At 40.1% G+C, this 24,736-nt stretch overlaps 1 protein-coding gene across 2 annotated transcripts in view; it reads right to left on the bottom strand.

The window, feature by feature from the left end:
* The window catches only part of ZFC3H1 (zinc finger C3H1-type containing), a 47,391-nt gene extending 25,103 nt beyond the window's left edge, over positions 1 to 22,288 (bottom strand). For both annotated transcript variants that reach the window (XM_020804680.3, XM_020804672.3), the window contains exons 1-16: positions 21,544 to 22,288; positions 16,918 to 17,337; positions 16,072 to 16,127; positions 15,590 to 15,788; positions 15,227 to 15,453; positions 13,509 to 13,632; positions 12,227 to 12,324; positions 10,393 to 10,587; positions 9,684 to 9,848; positions 9,063 to 9,200; positions 4,195 to 4,313; positions 3,726 to 3,872; positions 2,616 to 2,790; positions 2,312 to 2,443; positions 701 to 1,249; positions 295 to 404 (exon numbers count right to left, since the gene is read on the bottom strand). In XM_020804680.3, the coding sequence (XP_020660339.3) occupies positions 295 to 404; positions 701 to 1,249; positions 2,312 to 2,443; positions 2,616 to 2,790; positions 3,726 to 3,872; positions 4,195 to 4,313; positions 9,063 to 9,200; positions 9,684 to 9,848; positions 10,393 to 10,587; positions 12,227 to 12,324; positions 13,509 to 13,632; positions 15,227 to 15,453; positions 15,590 to 15,788; positions 16,072 to 16,127; positions 16,918 to 17,337; positions 21,544 to 22,150 (3,461 nt within the window). In that variant the 5' untranslated portion in view covers positions 22,151 to 22,288. The remainder of the gene's footprint in view (positions 1 to 294; positions 405 to 700; positions 1,250 to 2,311; positions 2,444 to 2,615; positions 2,791 to 3,725; positions 3,873 to 4,194; positions 4,314 to 9,062; positions 9,201 to 9,683; positions 9,849 to 10,392; positions 10,588 to 12,226; positions 12,325 to 13,508; positions 13,633 to 15,226; positions 15,454 to 15,589; positions 15,789 to 16,071; positions 16,128 to 16,917; positions 17,338 to 21,543) is intronic.
* Between the last annotated feature and the right edge of the window lie 2,448 nt (positions 22,289 to 24,736).

The raw sequence follows: 24,736 nt of genomic DNA on the forward strand, positions 1-24,736 counted from the left end.
AACATTCTCTAAGGGTCATATTTCTGAGGGTCACATGGAGCCCACAGATCACATGTGCCTTACAGTATTCAGTTTAAATTTAATCTTTCCACCAAAATTCTCTTTTTCTCACACGTGAGCATGAAGGAAGGATCATAAAGATACCTATGCTTCTGCAATTATATTTGCTAATACCAATTATCATTCCCTTGACTTCTCACTCCCCTTCCATGCCATGAAATTTATTTTTACAATAATCCCCACTGAAACCCAAAACAGACATGGTGTATCTTCTTTAGCAACTAAATTACATACCTGTAAGATTTAAAAACAAGAAGAGGACTATGATATGGTCCAAATGGATACGGCTTTCCCTCTGTTTGTTTATTTGGAGCTGTAAAGGGGTCTACGTCTACCTTTATTTCCTGGGGGGGAAGCATACATATTTCCTTTTTAATAACGTGCAGACTGAAGCCACAATGACACATTAAAAAAAATTACTTGGCCATATCCTATTAGTTACACCTGCCAGGACTGGCAGCAAATTACTGCACGTTAAGATGTTAGCATAAACTTCTGCTTTTGGGCACCAAGATTGACAATTTAGTGCACAACAGCAAGTGCTAACTTGTGGCAATTCATCATGTTTTATGCTGATTGTGGTATGCTCACATAAAAACACAACAGAATTAAGCCACTATAATTCAATACAAAGAATTACCTGTCCACATTTGTTTTCTTCATTAGGAGCCATAAGAGCTGTATTGTTTTCCAATACATGCTTCAACCCATCCGCTCTTGCATACAATTTTTTTAATTCATCAATATTCAGTCCCAGAAAAAGCTCTGGTTGCTCCACTGTCTTTTTAGACTGCTTATTTGTACTTTCTTGCTTGGGGGTATCTATGTGTTTAAGATTAGGCTTAGTACAAGAATTTGATTCTCTGAAAGACCTCCTTCGTTCTCTATTGGAGTGGGACAAAATTTCATCATCGCAATAATTCTCTTCAATATCTAAAGTCAGTTTGTCTTGTGTTAAATCATGAAGGGAGGGCTGAGGTAGTGCAAATTCAGTTTCTTCTTCAGGAAGAGTGAAGACATTAGATCGGCCTTTAGTTTGATGTGCCTGGGCCTCCTTTAGTTGCTGAATTTTTAGAGCATACTCATACTGTAGTTGCTGTAGTCTTTTTTTCTCCAGTGCTATCAACTCTGCTGAATGTTTTTTTGGACTCAATGAAGGAGATTTCTCCAATTTCATTATTTTGTTCGGCTGTCAAGAAACAAAAATAAATAACAGCAATACAGCCAAAATTTAAAAAATTAAGTAAAATAAATTGATGAACATGTAACATATGACTTTTTTGCTAGATACAGTGGGGTCTTGACTTAAGAACGGCTTGAGTTAAGAACATTTTGACTTAAGAACCACTCTCATAGGAAAATACTGACTTGACTTAAGTACTTAGATTTGAGTTAAGAACTGAAAAAACCCCACGTGGGAGGCAGGGAAAGTGCAAAATGTGAACTTTCAGTTAACTGTTGGCCAGTGAAAAGGGTGCCTGTCTGCTTCCTCACTCCTCCCAGCGTTTAGAGAGTGGATTGGGAGACAGTCTTCAGACTGCCTGGTACTGTCCTGCATGGACTGTATTTTCCCTGCCTTCCCTGAACCTTTCTTGACCTAAGAAAAAAAGAAACAAAATATCCCCTCTAGTGGTCGAAGGCGGAATAGCAGCTTCCCATTAGTTTCTATGGACGGAAAAGAGCAGATACGGATCAAATGGTTTTCAATGCATTCCTATGGGAAATGCAGATTTGACTTGAGAACTTTTTGACTTGAGAACCGCCTTCCAATACGGATTAAGTTCTCAAGTCAAGACCCCACTGTAATATATCTACACATGAGAAAACCACCACAACTTGCCACAAGTCTAGTAGCCTATTCACCTGTGAGTAGTGGGATTTTTGTCTTTTTCCATGTAAGAAGCAGACCCAAATGTATTAAAAACTGTTTCTGAAAATTCGTTCCAAAAATGCTTCCCCATGCAGCAAGCAGGATTACTGTTTGAGAAACAACCCTAAACCCTCCTCCTCAGTCTTCAGAAATAGCTGAATGATCCCTAGATCTTGGTCAACATTCAGAGTGTAGCAATCTTGTTTTAAAATTTCAACTGCACTTACAAATTGCTACTTTTTTTTTTACCAAACAGCTATGACCAGAAGTCTATCTTCTCTTACTACTGACCCTGCTTCCTGACCTATAACCTAAAACAGTGTAAGCCTAATTTATACAGTAACCAACTTTGTAACACTAAATTTCTAAAAACAGCCTTACCTTCAAATGGTCATATTCAAGCTTTCGCTTTCCAATTTCTTTGCTAGCCAGTGCTTTTGCTCGAGCAAGGTCTTCTCCATATTTTAGTGCCAGTGCTTTCTTTGTCATTACGCGTTGCTGTACTCTGTGGATCTAAAGCATTTCAACATTCTTCAGAAAACACCACATCTGAATCAAAGCATGTTTGTAAAGAAAATAAACTGATAAAATGAGCCCTAAATATGCTTGCTCATATGACAGAGATCTAAAAATTACTACTGCATAAACATATATACCTACACACCTATACATGAAATCAACTTACTTGTTCTTGAAGCTTCTTCAAAAAAATCTTATTGGCATTTAATATCTTTTCTGTTGCTTGCAGCTGCTCATTAAGTTTAGCAATTTTGCTTTCGGCAAGACGAACGGACTCTTTCTTCTTTGACTCTTGTTGTATAAGATGCTTCAATACAGACTCATCCTTCATTAAGAGAAGTCTAAACAAACCAAACAGAAGGCTTACAATCTTTCTAATATAAAACTGTAGACAATCACAACTATAACCAGAACTACTGGAAACTTGCAGACTTTCATAGCTTCTACTATCCTTTTATCTGAAACCATTTTAAAAATAATTTTGACTGAAATATTTCTATTAGAGGAAGAATGCCATTAGCAAGAAGTCAAGTACCTAAGAGTTGAGAAGTATTGCTCTTGGCAATTCCACCCACAAGGATCAACACATTGCAGACTATTCCCCGCCCCCATTTTGTTAAAAAACATACTTAAAACAATTACCCTTACATTTAATGTGTGCTGACACTGAACAGAAAGGCGGTTTCTTTGAAGGTAAAGAGTTCAGATATCTTTATAAGCAAGACCCTAATATTTTATACATTAAAAGAAGAACAGTGGAGAAAACTAATAAGTACTGTATCTAGTTCTGAATCACATCATGTTTAACTTCAGGCTGATTAGTTTCAGTTTAGAACTAACAATTCAAAATTATCCTTAACGTAGAATTCAGGGAGTACACGTGTACAACCAACCATAAGCTGCCATAATATCATTTGAATACTTATGATACACCAGTAAGATAGAAGTTTTAAACACTTAGCAAATGGCACATATGGATGTGAGAATAAAGCATGAAAAGCAATTTCAGCTTTTCAAGTGTTTTAATTCAAGTATGATGCTGAAAATCTGAGTATATGTCTATGTATCAAAAAAGATCTTGATGTTCCAGAAAAGAATCCAGCTACAAACTCAGAAAAGTAACAAAAAGATGAAGAAGCCAGTTAAGAAATTCAGAAGAACTAGATAAATGGAGCTTAGCTAGAAAGTAACTATAAAGAATTGGTCAATCTTCATCAAAAGGTCCTGTTGTTCCAAGCCTACCTACATAAGGCTAAGATTACAAGAGACAACTTACTTGTGTTTTTTGAGTTTTGCCTCTGCATCTGTAACTTGTTTTTTAACAATTGCTATTCGACCCAACCCATCAACTTCAATATCAGAGTTCACTGGTGATGAACTGGATTTCAGAGGTTCAGTTATTATCAAACGCTGTTTCTCCCGACTAAAGAATTCAAAACATGTTATTGTTGAACTACTAAACATTTTCAAGTCATTTATAATTAAAATATACTCAGTAAACACACACATATACAAATACACACACCTACTCAGTATATATCTCTCTCTCGTTGATTTAAAAAAAATCCTTGCCTCTGACCACGCAATTAAATGTTGGAAAATTACTCTAAACTAAACTAAACAAATTTAGAATAAATTTGATAACTGGATGAGCCCCTTCAGATGGAGTTTTAAATCACTTCTCCCCCCACATCCCCTTAACACTCAAGCAGTTTTCATGATTAGTACCATACAAGACAAGATACCTGGCAATTTCTTCTTTCAGGAGTCTGTACTCTATCTTTTTGTCTTCTGGCAAAGCCTCAGGAGTTCTCACAGGATTATTTTCTTTTTCTGATTTTAAAGGTGCCTTCGGTTTTGATGCCTGTAAACCAAAAGAGCTGATACGATTAGACACTAGGAATTTTAATGAAGTTAATGAAGAAAGAGAAGTCATATTCACAATTTGGGCAGGTCCTGGTCTCAAGACCTTTCAGAGACTCCACATTCACCCCAAACATCAAACTAACTAAATAAATAAATTAAAATTAAAAAAAAAACTGGAAGTAGCTAAAGTTACGTTCCGTGTCTACTCGCACTGGCCACGTGACCATGGAAACTGTCTTTGGACAAACGCTGGCTCTATAGCTTGGAAACGGGGATGAGCACCACACCCTAGAGTCAGACATAACTGGACTAAATGTCAAGGGGAACCTTTACCTTTACCTAGCTAAAGTTCACTTTCAGTTTTGGAGTGCTAAGCGGTGCAATGACCACCTTGACCTATTGAAGAAATGAAACATCACCTCCTGAAAAATTCCAAGAGCTACAATTCACATTTTCTTTTCCCCTTGGGGAAAAGCAAAGGCCACGGGCTAAAAATTGTACTACATGTGACCTTGCAACTGCACTTTGCCAATGTAGAAGCTAGAAGTGGCAGGCAAATCTGGGCAAATTCTTCTCAATGAAAGGAAATACCAACTACTTTGTAGGAACCCATTTGAAAGGAGATTTCCTACTCTTGCTGTGATGTGCTATGCTAAACAACAGGATTTCAGCCAGTATTTTGAAAACAGAACAAGAGTACCTACAGAATTATCAAAACTAACTAGTAGGAAGACATCTGAAACAGTATCACAATGTTTTATAAAAATGGTACCAAAATGGCTAACTGCAACTTATTTTAATGACCTGTCATACCAATATGGTTCTTAAAGCCCCAAAGTCAAACTTCCATTTACTCCTGGACAGAACAAGTCATAAAGACAAAAGCCTAGCAGGGGTTTTAAACTCAATTTACCTGGGGGCCGCTAGAGGCAGAGTCTGGGTGAGGCTGGGCCGCATCAGATTTTCCGCCAAGCGGAGCAACAGCCCGAGGAAGCCGCCCAGGAGTTTCCTTAGCTGACAGACAGGCGGGCTGGCTGGCAGGCTATAGTTCTGGATGGAGGGTGCAAGAGGTGCTGTCTTGGGAGAGAGCTGGCGAGCGAGGCAAGGCTTTTTTTTTACTCTTGACAGCAGAGGATGTGTGGGCACTTGGGGGGGGCAGGCAAGGCGAGGGCCACAAATTATCATCTGGGGGGCCGCATGTTTGAGACCCCTGGCCTAGAGTATCTACTTCAGGGGTCTCAAACTCAATTTACCTGGGGGCTGCAGGAGGCAGAGTCTGGGTGATGCTGGGCCGCATCAGATTTTTAAAAAAAAAAAAACTTATAGAATCAGCTTGCCAAAGGAGAAAAGCCCCCATCGGTACCTGTGAAATTAAACAGAACGGGGTGTCCCCCCACAGGTGCACGTGCGCACATGCACACACACACGCACACACAGGTCCGGCAACCTTCCTCTGAGCCCCCCCCTCAAAAAAAGGCGCACTCAGCAGCAGCAGCTACCCCCACCACGACAGAGGAGCAAACTTTGCGAGGTGAGCCCAGGCAGCCTCCAGAGCCGAGGCAGCTGAAGCAGGATAAACACAAGGAGGAGGAAGAGGAAGCACCGCCGAGCGCTGAGGTAGCCGCTGGCCGGACTGGTGCTGGGGGTGCCAAGAGAGAAAGAGAGCCAAGGAGCCACTTCCCTGGAAGAGGCAGCGGCAGATGCTGTTGGCGCTGTTGGAGGTGCTCTTCGAGGATGGGACAGGAGCGAGCTCCCCTCTCAGGCATTGCTCGGCGGCAGCTCGTGCGCTCATGGAAAAGGGCCGGCAGCGCACCTCACTCGCCGGCTCTCCCCCTCACTCGCTGGCTCTCCCCTCTTGCACCCTCCATCTGGAATTGCAGCCTGCCAGCCTGTCTGCTGGCTGGCAGGCTGCAGTTCCAGATGGAGGGTGCAAGACGCGCTGTCTTGGGAGAGAGCCAGTGAGTGAGGCTAGGCTTTTTTTGACTCTTGACAGCAGAGGACGTGTGGGTGCTTTGGGGGGGGGCAGGCAAGGCGGAGCCACAAACTATCATCCAGCGGGCCACAAATGGCCCCCGGGCCGCATGTTTGAGACCCCTGATCTAATTCCTTCCTTAAAGGTATGTGCACCACTTCAGATAAACATAGAAGAAGTTGATGTGGCTGCTCTATGAGTGCACTTTAGAAGAACAGTGGTTTCAAGCTGCAGTGCCCTTCAGTGTATATCCAGAATTGTTCTTGAGAAATACTTAGACTAATAGACTGAGACATCTATAACATATTGAGCTCTTAATTTTATCTAGGTGCAGCCAGTTTCCATAAGGGTTCTTTTTGGATGACAAGGCTTTGACAGGTATTTCTGCAATGCAAGCCCTGATCAAGATCACCCAGCAAAACCGCTAGTATAGTTACAAGTACGTTGTAAGTCTCTTCTTTCTACATCAGCATTTGTAGAGCCCCTGAAAAGGCTAGGGTTGTAATTAGCAGGGTTTTAGCACAACATCCTCTTGTCAACTGGTGTGACTCAATTTCCAGAAGGCTGTCTGTAAACAGGCAGCTTCCAGGTAGAAGATTAGATGCTGGGTAATTGGGCAAACCAAACTGGACTCTGGATAATCACGCAAAACAACTATTAGGTTATCTTGTATCATAGACTATCAAAGTTGTCCCAGATTCCATTCAGTTCAGGTAAACATGTTTTCTTTCTAATTAGGAACTAGGCCTCGATTAGTTCCCAAGATCTTAAGAGCCACAACCAGCCAAATGGCCAGCCTCCCAAACCCAGACAGCAAGGTCCAACCCTACCGATGAATGCTCACAACTGTTATAACATGGAACAGAACCCACTTGACACTGGTTGGATTCATTGGGATACTTTCTATTGAATCTACATTATTTCCCATTATTCTTAATGAAATGTTCACATAAATGGATACATGAGCTTTGTCAAGAATCACTTCTTATACTATGATCAGGCAACGACTCAGCCTTTCTTGTTAAAATATTAAAGAGTTTATTTTCTGCTCTTAGATCAAGGTTACCTCTACAAGTAATTCCAGTCTGTGTGACTGATACCCTGGTAAAAATTAACTAACTAGTTACCAGACACACTACAGCTGAAGACTTGTGTTTCCATTGGAGTAGCAGCTGATAGCAACAATTTGTGGCCCTGTATGACAAGTTCAGCATCTCTCATGGCCTGAAAGCAAGGGCAGTACCATCAACCAATGAAACCTTAAGATCATTCACAATGTTTCATATATACATTAAGACCTACGTGTCCATGAGAGAGCCATTCCACAATCTACCACAAATGCCTGAAACTGAGGATAGCAACAAACTTTATATACAACATACAAGAAAGTGGGACAAAGACCACAAGGCCTGCCACCCTGTATGTTGTATATAGGGCTGCAAGTAAACCACGGACATCTGAAACCATGGAGAATGACTCCTTGGATACAGGGGTCCTACTGTAAAGAATTTTCATTCTGTCAAATTTTTCTTGCTTTTAACAAGATTTTCTGGAAAACTGGCAAGTGGACAAGCACTTTCTGACAGTTAAAATAGGGAAAACTCACCATACCATATACCGTCATACTCTTATCTGGATGCTAGGTGATACAACAGTCTCACTATTTTGACTCACAGATGTTATTGCTACTGCACTGTTAGGGCCCAAAGGAAACACGTGTACACTAACAAGCCCCCACCAGGCAGGGATAGCAGAAAGTACTGATGCATTACTGCAGCTTTCTGTGTTCCATGTGGGACTTGAACAGAGTATGAAGCTACTTATTCTTCAGTAAAGGCAGAGGTAGGAAAGATGTCCCATACCCAATAAGGTCTCCTTTAACCTTCTAAGCGATGTGAAATGACAATGCTGGGGTTTCAAGCACCTCAACCATCCCTGCCCCCCCACTCCCAATTTAAAATATTGTTTTTTCATCAGAAGGCACAAAAGGGCTTTTTCAGTAAATATTGATTTTGTATGAAAAGGTTTTCGCAGTCAGGGCCACAGAAACAGGACAACAAACGCTCTAAAACCCAGGGATCAGTAGGTGCAGCCACCAGACTACCTATTTTTGCACTACGAGAATCACAAGGTAACGATGCCCACAGGCCCCTTGTACACTAAAACCCTGCTCCCAAAAGATGGGACATCTTCCAGGGAAAGTTTGGTACCTTGGTGGACTACATGGAAAAAGAAGTCCTGGACAGTAGCAGTGCTCTGGATTTACACCAATTACTAGAGCTTTTGCAAACGACCTGCTCCTTGTGCTGCATCTGAAAGGATCAAATGCAATCAACTTCTAAGTTATTGATCTCACAGTCTCCAAGTAATCAGGATGTTGGCAACTGAGGGTGAAATTAGTGCATATTTAAAATAATTTTTAAAAAAGCTAGCATTGGCTCTCACTTCAATCAAGCAGAGTCAAACGCCCCTACTTCTTCTTGCGGCTAAGCAGAAGGACCAGAATTCTTCTTCTTAAAGAGGATACAAAAATTACTTGCCCTGCCTTCTGAGCAAGAGGGCAGCTAACTCTTTCTTTCCTGCTGTCTTAGTTTTAGCCTAGTTATTTATCATTCATGGAAAGCAAAAAGAGAGAGAAATAAAAATTAAGATTCAAACAAAAATACTATGTGTCACGAAATATATTCAAACAAAAATACTGTGTGTCATGAAATATATTCAAACAAAAATACTGTGTGTCATTAAATACGTGCATTGCCCACAAACAACACTTACCTCTACAGTTCTTCTAGCTTCTTTGATCATAGATTCTAGGCCACCAAACACACTAGGAGTGGAATTAGACTGTTCTACATCTGATTCACTGTCATCTGAATCATTCAGTGTAACCACAACTGATTTGTGCTTCGGAAGCTTAAAAAAAGAAAAAGATTAATAATTATTACTAGGAAAAAAAAGTAAAGCCTGCTACTGTATCGTATTTTAACTGATCATCCAGTCTTAGTCAAGGTCTGGCACTGCTATTTTTATCATTATGCACATTCAACTTAATTATTTTTTCACAATTATACTAATTTCCCAATATTCTGCTCCTGAAACCAGTGTTTTTCAGAAATCACTGTAGTCTGAAATAACTATGTTAGCAGGAAAACAAGCCATACAAAATGTTTCAAATTCCTAGAACTACAATGGTGCCATAAAATCTCTGTTTTTAAGAGCAGCGGGTGTTATGAAAACAGAACACAAGAACAGTCCAACTGAGTTTCAATATACCTCCAGTCAAAATACTGAATCAGCCTGAATACAGCAAGTGGGATTTTACACTTTTCTTTCCGAGTTTAACATCAAGTATAAAACAAATTTACGTATTAAACTAATTGAAGAACATTTTATTACCGTGATTACTGTTCGAGGTGGCCTTGGTACTCTAATAATCTTTGTGTTCTTTACACGAGGTTGACACACTGTGTTAATACTGACTGCTGAAAGATTACTTCTTGGCACAGAATGTGAATTACTGGGAAAAGGTGGTGATGGTGGTCCACTATTACTTGAATTATCCTAGTTAGAAAAAATAAGAATTAAGTAGTGGATTTCAAAACCAACCTACCATTATATTAAACCATTCTCAAGGTTATACATGCTGCAAATAAATGCACGTTTTATACAAACATAGCTTTCTCAATGTGACTGATGGATCACTAAGCTACTGTGAAATTAGGAAAGTTGCAAAATTTTTAATGACTGCAGATCCCATCAAACTTAGAAATGGCCACTATTTTAACTAGAACCCACTACTCAAATTCAGCAACTTGAACTATTATATTATACTCAAATTCAGCAACTTGAACTATACTACTTCTAATTATCTGTCAAAGGCAGGTGAGAAAATACCAAAACACAGCTGAGACAATTTGTACAGTTCACAACAATCTGGGAAGCTGTAAGCTTATTTTAAAAGGAAAAAAACCCACATTACTTGAGGACTTGGAAGTTTTCCCATTTTGAATCCTCCTCCCCACCTCATTTTTAATTTTGGGTATTCTGCAGACCATGATATGCCATTACTGCCATCTAGTGGTTACATCCAGAGGTTACTAAATACCTCTAGTTTAAACGCTCGCTTGTTTGCTAGAGATTTTAGTAGCTCTTCTCGTAGTAACATTTCTTCCTCTTCTTCTTCATCTGCAAATGGAGGCTTTGGTGGCTGTTCAGGTTCTTCAGGTGGAAGAGGAGGAAGGGGTGGTAGTGGCTCTGTAGAAACACCTTCCACATACACTTGGCTAACCGGTGGCGGTGCCTGAAATATATTCAAAAGATGGAAGATTTCACTATTTGGTTGTTCCAAGCAGCGTACCAAATATGGAAGATCATCTGAAGCTACAGTTTAAAACAGAGAAGCATTATCCCCAAAACCAAAATATATCAGTGGAGAACTACAATTTTCTAAAGAAGAGCTGATGACAGTACTTATCGCACACATATCTACATTTGTGACCTATTCCCAGGTAAATGTATAGGATTTCAGCTTAAGTTCTTCCCATAGACAGGAAAGCAACATGTTAAGAAAACCAAATTACAAAACTATTACTATTTAATAGTAGCCAGACATGTAACTACTGAGAAGCAACATTTTTTAAATGCAATATTAAGCAATACCTTTATAGATCACTAAAAAAATAATCATAAAATAAATGAGCTTTTGTGGAATAAAATACCACTTCATCAGGTTTCTACCAGTGTGAAGAACTTAAAGTCCAAAACGTAAAGTCTAAACATACATGGCAAGATGGATTTAGCCAGGAAAGTTGCTCTTTGTTTGGAGAACTGGGTTGTTACTCATTCCACAGCTGCCTAAGCCACAACAACCATTAGATCCCGGCCGTGAAAGCCTTCGCGAATATATTGTTAACCATAAACTGGACTCCTGACTTCCATCTAAAAGACAAGCCTGACAAAACTAATCTTGTCAAGAACTGCTGGACTTAACATCTAACAGCAACTTTACTGTATGATGATTTTTTAGTGGTCTATAAAAGTATCGCCTATTTTTGTATTTAGATTTTATTTTGTTTGGAATACACAGCTAACCTTTACTTCAATATTTTTTAAAAAATTCATCAGGAGAACAGAAGATATCAAATATATAAAAGCCACCTGTTTTTAAGTGAATATTAATATTAGAAAACCTAGTGAGTAAAATGTAATTTCCTTTTAGCGCAAGTACAGTGGTGCCTCGCTTAACAATGATAATTGGTTCCCAAAAAATCGCTGTTAAGCGATTTCATCGCTAAGCGAAACACAGTTTCCCATAGAAATGCACTGAAAACTGGATAATCCGTTCCAATGGGAACGTATTGCCGTCCTTAAGCGAAAATCACCATAGGAAATATCGCTAAGTGAAACACGGTTCCCCAATTGAAATGCATTGAAACCTCAATGGGGGGGGGGGAATTACAACAAATTTAAAAAGAGTCAGAACAAAGTCAAATTAGTTTAACAAAGGGTTTATTAAGTGCACTTATGATTTCAAGCATTCTAAACATTTTTAAACATTTAAAAAACAGCCAACATGAGGCTGTCAAAACCATCGTTAAGAGAAACAGGGGGACCCAAACTGTCATCGCTATGCAAAGCATGGTCCCAAACATCGCTATGCGAAAATTGCCCATAGGAACCATCGTCAAACGGAGCGCAAGATCGCTCCGAAAAAGTCATCGCTAAGCGATTTCATTGTTAAACGAAGCAATCGCTCAGCGAGGCACCACTGTATCATTCCAACAGTTATTAGAAGGGAAAGGTGCCCAGGAGGACTTCATCAATCCAAAGACACTAGCAGATAAAAATGCTTCCTAATTTAGCTACAGAATATCCATTACATTATTTCTTGTTTCAGGTATTTCTATTTCATGTCTGTTTCATCTTACAAAATTACTTACTGAAACCTGGGGTACAAGAGAGAGTGAAATTTGTGGTGCTGCAGGAGGAAAGTATCCAGCAGGACATTCAAAATATGCAGGCTGCACTGGAGAAGATGCTATGAAAGGATTATAAAAAGCATAAAGAGAGGCTGAATTACAAAACTTGGGTTTGCTTTCTACAAACATACTTTACTGCACTATAATACACTTCGATTCATAAACATCAGGACCCATGCAACAAATTACATGGATGGACAAAATGTACAGAGCAAAAACTTACTGCAGAACATTTTCTACTCATTCTTCCTTTCATTCATTCATTCATTCATTCATGTTGTAGACCAATATGGTTTATAAAATACTCCCTTTTTAAAAAAATCCACCAGACACCCTGAAACTATAAGCTAAATCTCTTATGCTACATACTAAACCTTCAAATAATACATATCAAAGAAACAGCCTTCATTACACCACAGATAGCACACAAAACACCTGACTCTTAACCAATTCCATTTTGAACGCAAGAATTCTACATGCTTGTTCTGTTCACCTTCTAAGACTAAAATTGTAAAATAGCACATTCATCTGAAATGAGTACACAGAAATAAAAGGAGAACAATGATCTTTTTCCAAGTAAAATCTCACTTATCCGTGCACAAGTGACATCCAGGTCGAACTGCTATAATGCACTCTATATGAGGCTGCTTCTGAAGATGAGCCAGGAGCCTTAGCTGGCATAGAATGCTGCCTTCTATGGATGTGAACCAGTTTGGGCATAAAACACAAACTCCAAACTTTGCTCTAGCTGCCAGTGTGTTTCCAAGCTTGACCTTTTCGTCATATCTGCTGATTTTTACTTCTGTTCTGAATATTATAACTGCTGTTTTACGTGAAGCCATCTTGAGATGGTTTATTTTGAAGAACAGCTAATAATTTTTTTAAAAATTAATATAAAGCACCAACAGTTCCATGTTCAAATCTGCCCTGAACAGTTAGTGATTTAACAGGCAAACATCTGTGACACACCACAAACTTTCTCTTTTTTTACAGTTCAGTACAGCTCAATCAAGACATCTTAGTTTGATCATTCTGTGTAATCAGTTCAAGAAACACTGAATTGTTTGTTTTCTTGGTAACATGGTAGGTATTTCAGACAACAAAAATATTTCAAATGTCTTTTGTAGGAGTCTTGTTACAAAAACAAAGAAAATGTATGCAATATACAAATTTCAGAATTGTTTTGCTAGGAAACTAACCAAGAATACTGTAACATACATATGTAAGGCAAATCAACACTTACCAGGTGAGTTAGTTTCACTTTCTGTGTCCATGGCAACTTCATCATAATTGTCATACTGATAGATCCCTCCTGCACTCTCATTAGATTGTTTATCTAATGATCGTCTCAAATCTTTATCTGAAGACTATTAACATAAAAATGGTTAGACCTACATACAGTGGTGCCTCGCATAGCGAGGTTAATCCGTTCCAGATTAACCCTCGCTATGTGAAAACATCGCTGAACGGATCAAGAAAACCCATTGGAACGTTTCCAAATGGGCCGAAAACTCACCGTTCAGCAACGTTTTCCTATGGCCGGCAGCCATTTTCACGCCCTCCCCTTGCTTATCGAGGGCGCGAAAACGCTGCGCGTGGCCATTTCTGGGCTTCCGGCGGCCATTTTGGAGCCGCCGAACAGATCCGCGGGTTGCAAAGCGAAGGTCGGTAAGCAAAACGCTTACCGACCTTCGCTATGCGAGTTTCGCCCATTGAGGCCATCGCTTTGCGATCGCAGTTGCGATCAAAAAAAACCCCTCGCTATGTGGATTCGTCGTTCTACGGTGCGCTCGTTGAGCGAGGCACCATTGTATATTTTTATTTGCCTTCTGGAATGTTCATGATACTGCAATAATTTTGCCCAAGTAGATTTCAGGAAAAAAGGTTACAGCAAGCATGTTTTCACCCATGGCTTTCAGGGAACTATTAGACTCTATCTTCTGTCTAACAGATAAAGACTTTTTTGCAATAAAAATTGAACATTTTACTATAATTATCCAATCATACAACCACAAGAGTAGCAAAACAAAAGCCATCAGCCTTTTCTCAACCTGGTTCTACCCAGATGTGTTGGACTACAACTTCCATTATTCCCAACCAGTGCATGCAGGGCCAATTTGGCTGGTGATGCTGCAGTCCAACTCTTGAGTGCACCAGCTTGAGGAAAGATGAGGTAAACTTTCTTTTCAAAGCTACTGAAATCACATTAGGATCATCTCAAGTATGCTGGAAAGATGTTCTTACCCTTCTTTACAAATACAGAACAGATGTGGCATCTTCAGCTAAACAGTTCAGAATATGCTAGAAATGCTAACTGCCAGCACACTAGCCTGAATTCTAGGTTAATATAAATGGAATGGGTTGAAATGGTGGGCCCACTATAACACAAATCCAGCATGTAGGATCATCCTGCAACCTGGGAATGAAGTAGGCATTCTCCCTGTGCTGGCTTGGGGCCTTAACACCACATCACCAAAGTCCCCTAGCAGATACTCAAGTGAAGCAGGAAAAGTCTACCTCCACTTACTACTACCAATGAATCACGGTTGCCCATGACTGAAACCAAGGAGAGACATGGCAAAACTGTGCCACCACCTGTCACAGAAAAATGAGAAATCAACCACCTTTCTATGAGGTGCTATGCTGTTCTGATGCCAAATGAACAAGCAAATGAAATTCTTTCCTACTACTGACCAGTTATTGAATACAGTCAGTTACCCAGCGAGATAAATTCTCACGATGGCAACCAGTTCAGAGGAAAGAACCTTCTGGCTAAGATAAGACTTCAACCCAAGACTCTCAATATTTAATATTATCTGATTGTGTGCTACTCTGCTGACAAAACCTCCAAGGCCTTTCATTCTAAGCAAAGATGCCGACCATCAGGTTTTCATTATGTTATGGACTGAATGCATTGATCAAACTAAAACAACTGCACATAATTAATGCCTGCCAATTTACCTTACTTCTTGATTGTGTCTTTCCCCCAACCAGCTTCATGAATCTATTATACTGCTCTTCTTGATTTGAAAGATCACGAATTTTTCTTATTTCCTCTTCTCTTTTTCTTCTTTCCTCCTCTTCCTCTTGTTTCCGTTGTTCTTCTTCTTTCTGATGCCTTTCTTGTTCTTTCTGCTGCTGCAGCTTTTTCCATACTTTTGTTTGCTGTTTCCTCAATGCTTGCTTAGCTTGAAATAAAGAATATTACTTAATAACAGTTAATTTTTTTAAAATTAAGAAACAGAATGACTCTCCAAAGAAAATAGCCTGAAACTATTAAACATTATAAAACTCCCTGCTGACCACTTTAATTACAGTATTTACCTGCAGTGCTGTTTTTTTTGGCAGAATGTGATTTTGAACCAATTTTGACCTTTTGCTGTATAGTTTTTGACTTTGTTAATTTCTCCTTGCTTTCTTTCATCACCTGCTGTTCTTTCTGCTGCCACTTTTTACTAGCAGACTGAAGTGCTAGTAATCTTAGCTGCAATTCTGACACTTCCTCCTCTTCATCCACCAGTTTCTATTGTAAGGATAAGGAGACAACACTTTAACACTTCATTCACCACTGAATTTATCAAAAAATGCTCTAGCTCTAAGAAAAGGCTGACATTACGTAGTTACAGAATCTCTTAAAAGAACTAGATTATGCCACAAAGGACAGAAAACAAAATATACTTAAAGTAAGTCCATTAAAAACAGTGGAATCTCAGACTTAACAATGTATAAGACTGTTCTGCGAAGTCTACATTTCAGGGGACTTAAATTGAAGCTCTCTGACTATACAGATCAAATCCTTTCCCTACCTTCTCTGCTGTAGCATCTGAAGGGCTAAGTTTTTGTTCCTCCTGTTCCTTTTCACCTATTGGTTTCAAAAAAGACATAAAATAATATTTTTTCCTAATTAGAACAAATTATTTTTAATTACAGTAACTTCTAAAAATGTATATCAAGCAATAATGGAAAGGCTTTTTGGTGTCAAAAACAGTACACATGCCTCAAAGCATCTTTCTTTTTCCCTCAGTGTGCTTTCAGATTACATGGCAGCTGTACATCAGACCGGGAAAGACTGAGATAACTTCCAATCCGCTCCCACTCTTCCATTAATTTTTATAAGCCAATCTCAACTGCTGAAAAAAGTAGCAGCACTATGCAAGAAAACCTCAGGAAGAAGACTTGAGATTCCTCTGCTCACCAGAATCAAGTTCAGTTCAAGAATGATATAGTGCACAGCAGATTACAGGCCACCTACTTTAACAGTCAGTTAGTCATAATGAGACCAGCTTTGTCATATCTGAATTGGGCTCCTTCATAGAAGTGGTGACAAGCATACCAACATTCACCTAGCTGTATCACACATTCTAGAAGCAGACACGTCAAAAAGTAAAACATTCCATTCAAGTAGGACAAGGAAGATATTCTCCTCCACCACTACAATGACAGCACTCTAATGTCATTCCTTCAAGCTTCCAGACAAACAACATTCAAGGAACAGAAAGAGAAAAGGACAGTGCATATCAAAGGTATTGAACAAAAGATGGCCTGATGTTAAAGATCCATTGTTAGAAAACCAGTTATATTCTTTGCTTATTCCATTTTAATGTTACTAAAAATATAGATCAAATTATGTATTATAAGTAAAATATAGTTACCTTGATGAGAATCTGAAACTTCAGATTTTTGTGATTGTTGTTTTGCTCCATCTTTCACTTTTTTCAACTTGCTCCTTTCAGCTAGTGTAGGAAGTTTTTGCCGGAGAGGCTTCAGTTCAAATGCCTGAAAGGTTGTAACTTTATTCTTCTCCTCAGGAGACACTTCACTTACAGTATCCTTTGTAATACTGACATTTTCTATCACTATTTGGTCCTCAGAACTGGCCGTTTCAGTATTATTTTGCTGAATGATGTCTTCTTTGCTACTTAGAGCCAGTTTTTCATCTTTATTTATATATTCAAGTTCCAGTTGAATCTGCTTATATTTCAACAATAAATCCTCAAAACTCTCTTCAACAGAGTTATCATTTTTAGATGAGTAGTTCTGCTTTCGAGATGGCGATCTTCCGAATGTTTTGGCTGATTCATTTGTCAAGAAAACCATCCAGAATATATTTTCCATACTTAATTCAAAGCTAGCAGCAATACATAGCAACTGAAAAGGAAGTGCTGACTTTGCTTTTGGCTCACATCAACAGTTTAACATTTAAAGCACCAATCAAATGTTCCAGGAAATGACAAGACTTCCTATTTTCATGATCACTTACATATAATTTCCTTACTTTCTGCACCAGAAAGCAGCTCTCTTTCTTTCCCCAAACATTTGCGTTACAGTAATCTCCTCTTCGGGTCTATGGAGATTTCTTAAACCAGTCTTGATTCCTCTCTTACTGGTATGCGCCTTTTCCTCAATACACCCATCATATATGATATTTTCTTCCAAGGTCTACTTCAAGAAATTCTTAAGCTCAAGTAAGTCTTAAATGCACTCACTGCATTGTTGTTACCTGTTTTTAAAAAGGAATCTGATAAAACTTCAAAAACTCATGTTGATGCTTCACCATTGGTAACGCATGTTGGGTATTAAGGGAGATCTCTCGTATTTGCAGCTGTGTATACCTATATCATTAAAAAATGATTCCAAAGTAAACCAAGTACTTCACTAAGAAAGCTCAGTTACCTGTATATTCTGCAGATCTGCATCCTTTCTTGTTCCTAATAATATATTCTACCACTGTTGGAATCTGCACGATTTATTCCAGTTTCCCTAATTCCAGAAAGGATGCAGACAGGAGCGTGAGAGTACCTGTCTGTAACTACTGGAAACTTTGTTAAGCCATTTCAAATTTTTATTTCATTTGATGTAATCTATATATTTATGAATACATCCTCCCATCTATAAGTTAGAAATGTTGTTTTCTGCAAATTGTCACATTCTTCAAGTTGTCTGTGTTCCCTTTGAGCCATAACTTCTTCAACTCAACTCAACTTATATGTCGCCCACTCTACCCAAAGGTATCTGGGCTGCTAGGAAGGTAAATCTTAATTTTTAAGTACTGGAACATTATTCTCGTTGCTGACAAGGATTTTCTTGTAAAGCTCAATAGCAGTTTTCAAACGGGCAAGAATGTTTTACACAAAACACTCTATTTTGTGCAATCGTGCCAATTATTTAAAGTGCCCTAAACTGGGATGTCTGTGCCTTTATTTAAGAGCCTGTGACAAAAGATAGGCTGTTTTCATCTGTTCTAGTAATCAGCCAGTCCTTCTGTGTTTGTCATATAAAAGAGGAAGAACAACACTTTCCACATTCATTACAAATCTTGAGAGGGGAAAAGTCTTTTTGTCTTGGCTCCAGTGTGGAATCTCAGTGATCTTCAAAATTCTTTATCTTAATATGGAAAAGTGAGAAATTTAGCTAACATTCTTTCCATCCCTACTGATAGCTACACTTACTTTCCTTTCAGTGGCTTTTCTGAGCACTAACTGGAAATCGTCCTAAAATATACAATGTAGTTGCAACGTAAATTAACTGGGAAGTTTTTATATAATACTGTATTTCTCTTACTGGCTAATGAAACTGTGATCTTAGCATTCACCAACCATATCCCTTCTGGTGACTAGTCAGCACAAGAAAGTAGCCATGTTCGGCTTAAAGTTTAAAGACATTATTTAAGTTGTGCATGACCACCATCATTTTATTATCATCACTACCACTATTACACGATTGTTACAAAGACTATGCAAGTGTGGTTGCAAAACAAAGAACACCATAAAAACATTTTTTTTTATATTTGAGTTGCAGTTGTAACACAGTCTGTTAAACCCACATCCAGCTTTGTAGGCACTCCAGGTACTTTTATGTCAGTTCAATTGCTTTTCTAGGAAAAACATTTCATATCTTTGTCTTCGTAGGAAGCATGTGAAATAAAACAAAGGATAATCTTTTATGTCTAACTCTCTAATCTTAAAGAGTTTCACCATTTTTTAAAAAATCAATTTTCCAACACAGTGAATGATTCATAGCCAGCCCATGACAATTACACAGGGAAAGTCAATGAGGGCCTAACTTTTACACCAAGCTAGTCATATCATTGCTGTTACAGCTTGAGTTCAGCCTGTACTGGAATATTCAAATGAAATTAATGGAAGCAGCACTGACTCTTTTTTTGTTGCTACATCATTTTTCTAACCACTTTCTTGAAAAAATCTCAAGGTTCACCAAGTCAACAGTTTCATCTTCTCAAGAAACCAACAAAAATAACGACTTGCCATCCAATGGCTTTGCAGCTCAATTCAGGAGTCAATGTCCCACAACCAACATTATCTACTGTAGAGCAGCAGCTGCTACAGTCTTGTTCATTATTTTGCCCATTTAAACCAACACTGCACTTTTTAATGTGGTTGACGCAATAGGAGACCCTTGTCTTCTTAATAAATATGAACATGGAAGATAGGGAAGCAGTACAGTAATAGCAACTGAGAACCCTAAGCTGTTATTTTAGTCATTATATTCTTTCAGTCAGAATACTGACAATAGATGGAAAAACTGCAACATACAACCCACACAGAACAAGCTAATTCACCATTCAAAATGTGTGCCTCTGTTTCATTTCACCAGTAAAGGCAGAACAGAAAGTGAAACTGCAACAGTTTAAATCTGTTCATAGACAAGAAAATTACTTGCTCAATATCCTAAGTATTGAGCATTCAAATAACACACACACAAATAACATAGATACTTAGGTATTAAATAACTAAGACATTAATCACTGAAGAAAGTACTGAAACAATATGTGCATCCCCTTGAACATGTCCTTACATGTAATGGCTAGTTTAAACAGCCTCCAGTTCGTACCATAAAAAACAACATATATTTGCGCATCACAATTACAGATACACATACCTGGAAGTAAAATACAAATACAATAGGAGATACCTTTATAGACCACTAAAAATCATCATACAATATGCAAACTTTTGTGGATCAAAACACCAGTTCATTGAGCTGTACTAATGTGAAGACCTAAAGTCCAAAAGTCCAAAAGTTCATGGCATGATGGATTTTGCTAAGAAAGGTATTCTCAGATGTAACTTTCAAAAGTTCTTGGCAAGATGGATTTTGCCAGGCACACCTATTGCATTTGTATTTTATTTTGCTTAGTGTTTTGAATAACATACAACATAATGCTGTACTCGTCTTTTCAAAAGTCACACTGCTGTCCTAATGAGTTGCTTCCAGGTATCCACAGGCTACTTGATATGCTGGCAAAACTACGTATTATCTATTCAGTCTGTAACATTATACTAAAGATTATTCATTTAGGCATTTATGCCCTAAATGCTTAAAAAGGAAAAGGCATACATCAGACCATTTCCAAGCATTTTGCACTAAATTAAAAATAATTCCAACACTATAAAAATTAAAATGTATCTAAATTTAGTGACTTTATATGGCTGCTAGTAAGAACATATATGACTCCCTTCCACTAGTTACAGAACTAAGGCCAAACCAAAACTGTTCTAGATGGGAACAACTAACAACTTCCTGAAATTAAGCTCTTACTGCTTCATAACTGAAAGTAAACAGGCCTCATAAAAGACAGCAAACAGTACACAGTAAATACTCTTTTTATCCTCTGAACTTTTCCAAACAATTCATGGTGTCAGTCTGTCTAGTTGGTGCTCTTTGCACAAATGCTTGTTGTCTATATAATAGTGGAAAGAAACCTAGACAAGGCTGGAGACCAATTTTCTACATCTCCCCCCCCCACACACACACCTTTCAGCAGGTACAAGGGCCACCTCCACAATCAAACTCCAGAGACAAACAAAAGAGGAAGAGAACTGTATTGTAGGTGTGAAGAGCCTCTTAGTATTAGGATTACTAACAGAGAGGGTGTCATTCCTGGGGGTGAGGCACAGCACACGTCACTTGTTTGCCTAGAAAAGGCAGGTCGAGGGACGCTGCAAAATGTGGCTGGACGTGGCTTCTGGGCCACACCTTGTTCTAAAATTAAACCCTACACAGACTCTCCCTCTGGGTGCAAACGAGGTCTTTGGCCTTTGTACTGTCATTACGGCCTCGGCCCAGCTCTGAGGAAGCGAAATAGGGCAAAATGGCTCCCCCAGGGCCACCGCTTCACTTCGGGCCAGCGAGCCTGCGGTGACCCCGTCCTGAGGGAAAGCAGGGCAATACCCACGTCACCCACCTATCCACTCACCCACCCCATCCAGCCGCTCTGCTGAAACGACGCCGGAAAACAGCTCTGGTGAAAAGGATACATTTTCGCGGCGAGGCCTCCCTCCAGCTCTGGTTGCCACTGTAGCCGCCGCCGCCACCCCCTCCTCCTCCCGGAGGCCTTCCAGGAGGGTTGCTGCCACCTCGGCTCCTGCCCCAGCGGCCGCCGCTCCGGTAGAAGCGGCCTCGAAAACGGAACCGGTCCAGAGCGTTGTGGCTGCGCTCCCAGAAGGAGAGCCTGGGGCCGGAGTCGGGGTGCGGGCCAGGCGGCAACCTGGAGCAAGACGCAGGCGGCGGCGGCGGGTGCGGCCGGAAAGGCTCCTTCAGCCGGTACCCGCCGCCGTGGCCGTGGAGGTGCCTCAGCTCTGGGGGAGGCTGGTGGCGCAAGTGGGAGAAGCGGCGGGACGAGGAGACGAGAGGGGCGCTGCGCAGGTCGGGAGGCGGCCTTCGCCGGGCGTAGGGGCCCTTCGCCGCCCCGCCGCCGCCGCCGCCATCTCTGTTGCCGCTCGGCTCTGGCGGCCCCTCGCTGTCGTGGGGGTTGTTGTTCTCGTCGTCGCTGATCTCTCCGTCCTCCAGCTCCCCTTCCTCTTTCGGGGAGAGGTCGCTCGGGGCCGCCTCCGCCGCTTTCTCCTCAGCCGCCGGAGCCGCCATCGAAAGTCATTCGTCGCTCACTGGGCCCACAGGCAGGAGGAAGCGCCTCGAGCCGCGCCGCCCACAACCGCTGAGTCGCTCTCGGCGGCCTCTCGTTTCTTGCCCAAAGTGCCGCGGCGGCCCAGCCAGACCCCAAACTTGTACGCGCAACACCACCCTGTGCATTCGTTTTCGCCACTCTCGCGAGATCTTGCTGCGTCTCCCCCCCCTCTCTCTGTCTCTCACCCACCCCACCCCCCGCACTCGCCTTGCACTCCCTCCCGTTCCTTCCTGAATTGGAGGGCAGCGACACATCACAAAGGGGAGGGGGGGCGAACAGCATGACGGGAAGTGGAGTCCCCCAACTGTCTTAGGACTCCATTCCAGAGAACGTGTGTGTCACAAGGGAAGAATAACGGTCCCCTCACGGGGTTAATGCTAATATATTGCTGTTTCTATATAGGTCTAAAGGGAAGAGCTGCTCGCTCGAAATACTGTAGGCGTATCAGTGGAAAAGATGAGTAAGTAGGTCTGGTGCAGGGAAGGACAGACCCTGGAAAAGTTACCTTTCTTGGTCTAAGAAGCACGAACTGGCTCGGGGCAGAGAAAGTGACTTGTCCAAGCTCAACCCCAAGATGTTAATGTACTTTTTTTTTCTGCCAAAACATCTGGCGATATCTGTTAACGCAATAAGGGAATTAAACAAATTCATGAGGGATGCAGCTGAATGACTTTTAAGTACAGAGATTCCATACGTCTGAGCACCCACGGAGCCAACGGAAGGAGAGGATTATTGCCTCCCACAAGCAGCTCGTCCGCTGCTATGTCACACAGTATGCTTGCCTACTCATCTTATGTTCAGATGAAAAAGTACAGTACCAGATATTGCTGTAGTTCTCTAGGGAGGCTCACAACAATTGTGTTTTCAGTACTTGAAACCACTAATTTTTAACATGAATAATAAAATCAAGTTAGGAGCATCTATCTCTCATTCTCCAAACACAGAAAAATCTTTTATCAATTTTCAGGAATTCAAAAAGGAGATGTACGGTCCATGCATACAAAATTAGGTTTGATGTGATACCCGTAGCTTTTGAAACCAGTCAGTATGGTAAGATAGAATTTTGCACGACCCACATGAGACCAAGCTGTCAAACATGCAAATCTAAATTTGGTCTCATGTTCACCTGAGGTAACAGCCATTATGGTTGTTGTAGTTTTCTTGGGATGTTTGGCCATGTTCTGGAGGTTTTTCTTCCTAAGGTTTCACCAGTCTCTGTGGCTGGCATTTTCAGAGGACAGGAGCTAGAATTCTGTCTGTGTTCTGGTGTAGCGTGTGGGATTGTTGAGCATTTCTAGCTGTGGGATCAGGATTTTTGTTCTTTTCAAGAGATTTGGTGTTTCCTGTGATCAGTGTTTGTTTTTTGTTTTTTTGGTGGGTGTTTTGTGATGGGGGTGGGAGAGATTATCTGTTACTGTGATTGATAGACAGGAACACAGACAGAATTCTATCTCCTGTTCCCTGAAGATTTTGGCCACAGAGACTGGTGAAACATTAGGAAGGAAAACCTCCAGAAGAGGGCCAAACAGCTCGAAAAACGCGCAACAGCCATTGGATCCCAGCCGTGAAAGCCTTTGAGAACACATTAAAGGCCATTACTTTGCTCAAGTTTGTTTTTTCTCTAAGCCTATAGAGGGGTATATGAGCTGCTTCTAAGACAATGAATATATCCTCAGAAATTAAATAAACAAGTAAATAAATACAAGTGTCTGAGCCAGTCTGCAGAAAGATAAGAAGCTGTAAACGAATGCCCTTGACACCTTGGTGTTACTGCTGGATAGCTCAGTGGTTTAGAGGAGGAGAGTTATTATTATTATTATTATTATTATTATTATTATTATTATTATTATTATTATTATTATTATTATTATTATTATTATTATTATTATTATTATTATTATTATTATTATTATATTTCTTTCATGAATGAGCAATGTGTAATGTATTCTCATAAGACTGCATCTCCTTTCATTTATCAGTACTGTACTGGCTTATAATGGCAAGGCTCAATGAGGATTGTATAACATTATAAGGAGGGCCATATGTTCATTTCCCCTGACATAAAGATCTAAGAGATTGCTGTTACACTCAATGGGCCCAGAAAGAATTAAGGGTAAAGAGGCTGGTGACTGTGATGTTCATGCCGTGGCCCCTGCTTGTTTCACCAAACACAGGGCTCACACGAATAGCCCAACATGCCCTTTAAGACGCTGCCACCAGTTGATCTCTTTATCAACCTATATCTCCTATGAAAGACTGAGGTCCATTCAGTACTGAACTTTTAAACAGAACCAGGTTTATTGATTACAAGTTGTTTTTGGAATAGTTCTTAAGCACATTCTTAAAGTTACGCAAATCTTCAGTAGTTTACTTTAACCTCTTCTGTCTCAATTAATACAGGTCACACTCTGGCTAATCACTCCTTAAACACACACACACTCTGCCTCAAACCCCTTCTTCTCTTTCTCTGACTGAACTAACTAGACTCTCTATATATAGGAAGACAGAGTGTTTGCTACATAGACATTATTGAGGCATAAGGTTTT

This window comes from Pogona vitticeps, chromosome 5, assembly GCF_051106095.1.
Source record: "Pogona vitticeps strain Pit_001003342236 chromosome 5, PviZW2.1, whole genome shotgun sequence".
NCBI classification, from domain to species: Eukaryota; Metazoa; Chordata; class Lepidosauria; order Squamata; family Agamidae; genus Pogona; species Pogona vitticeps.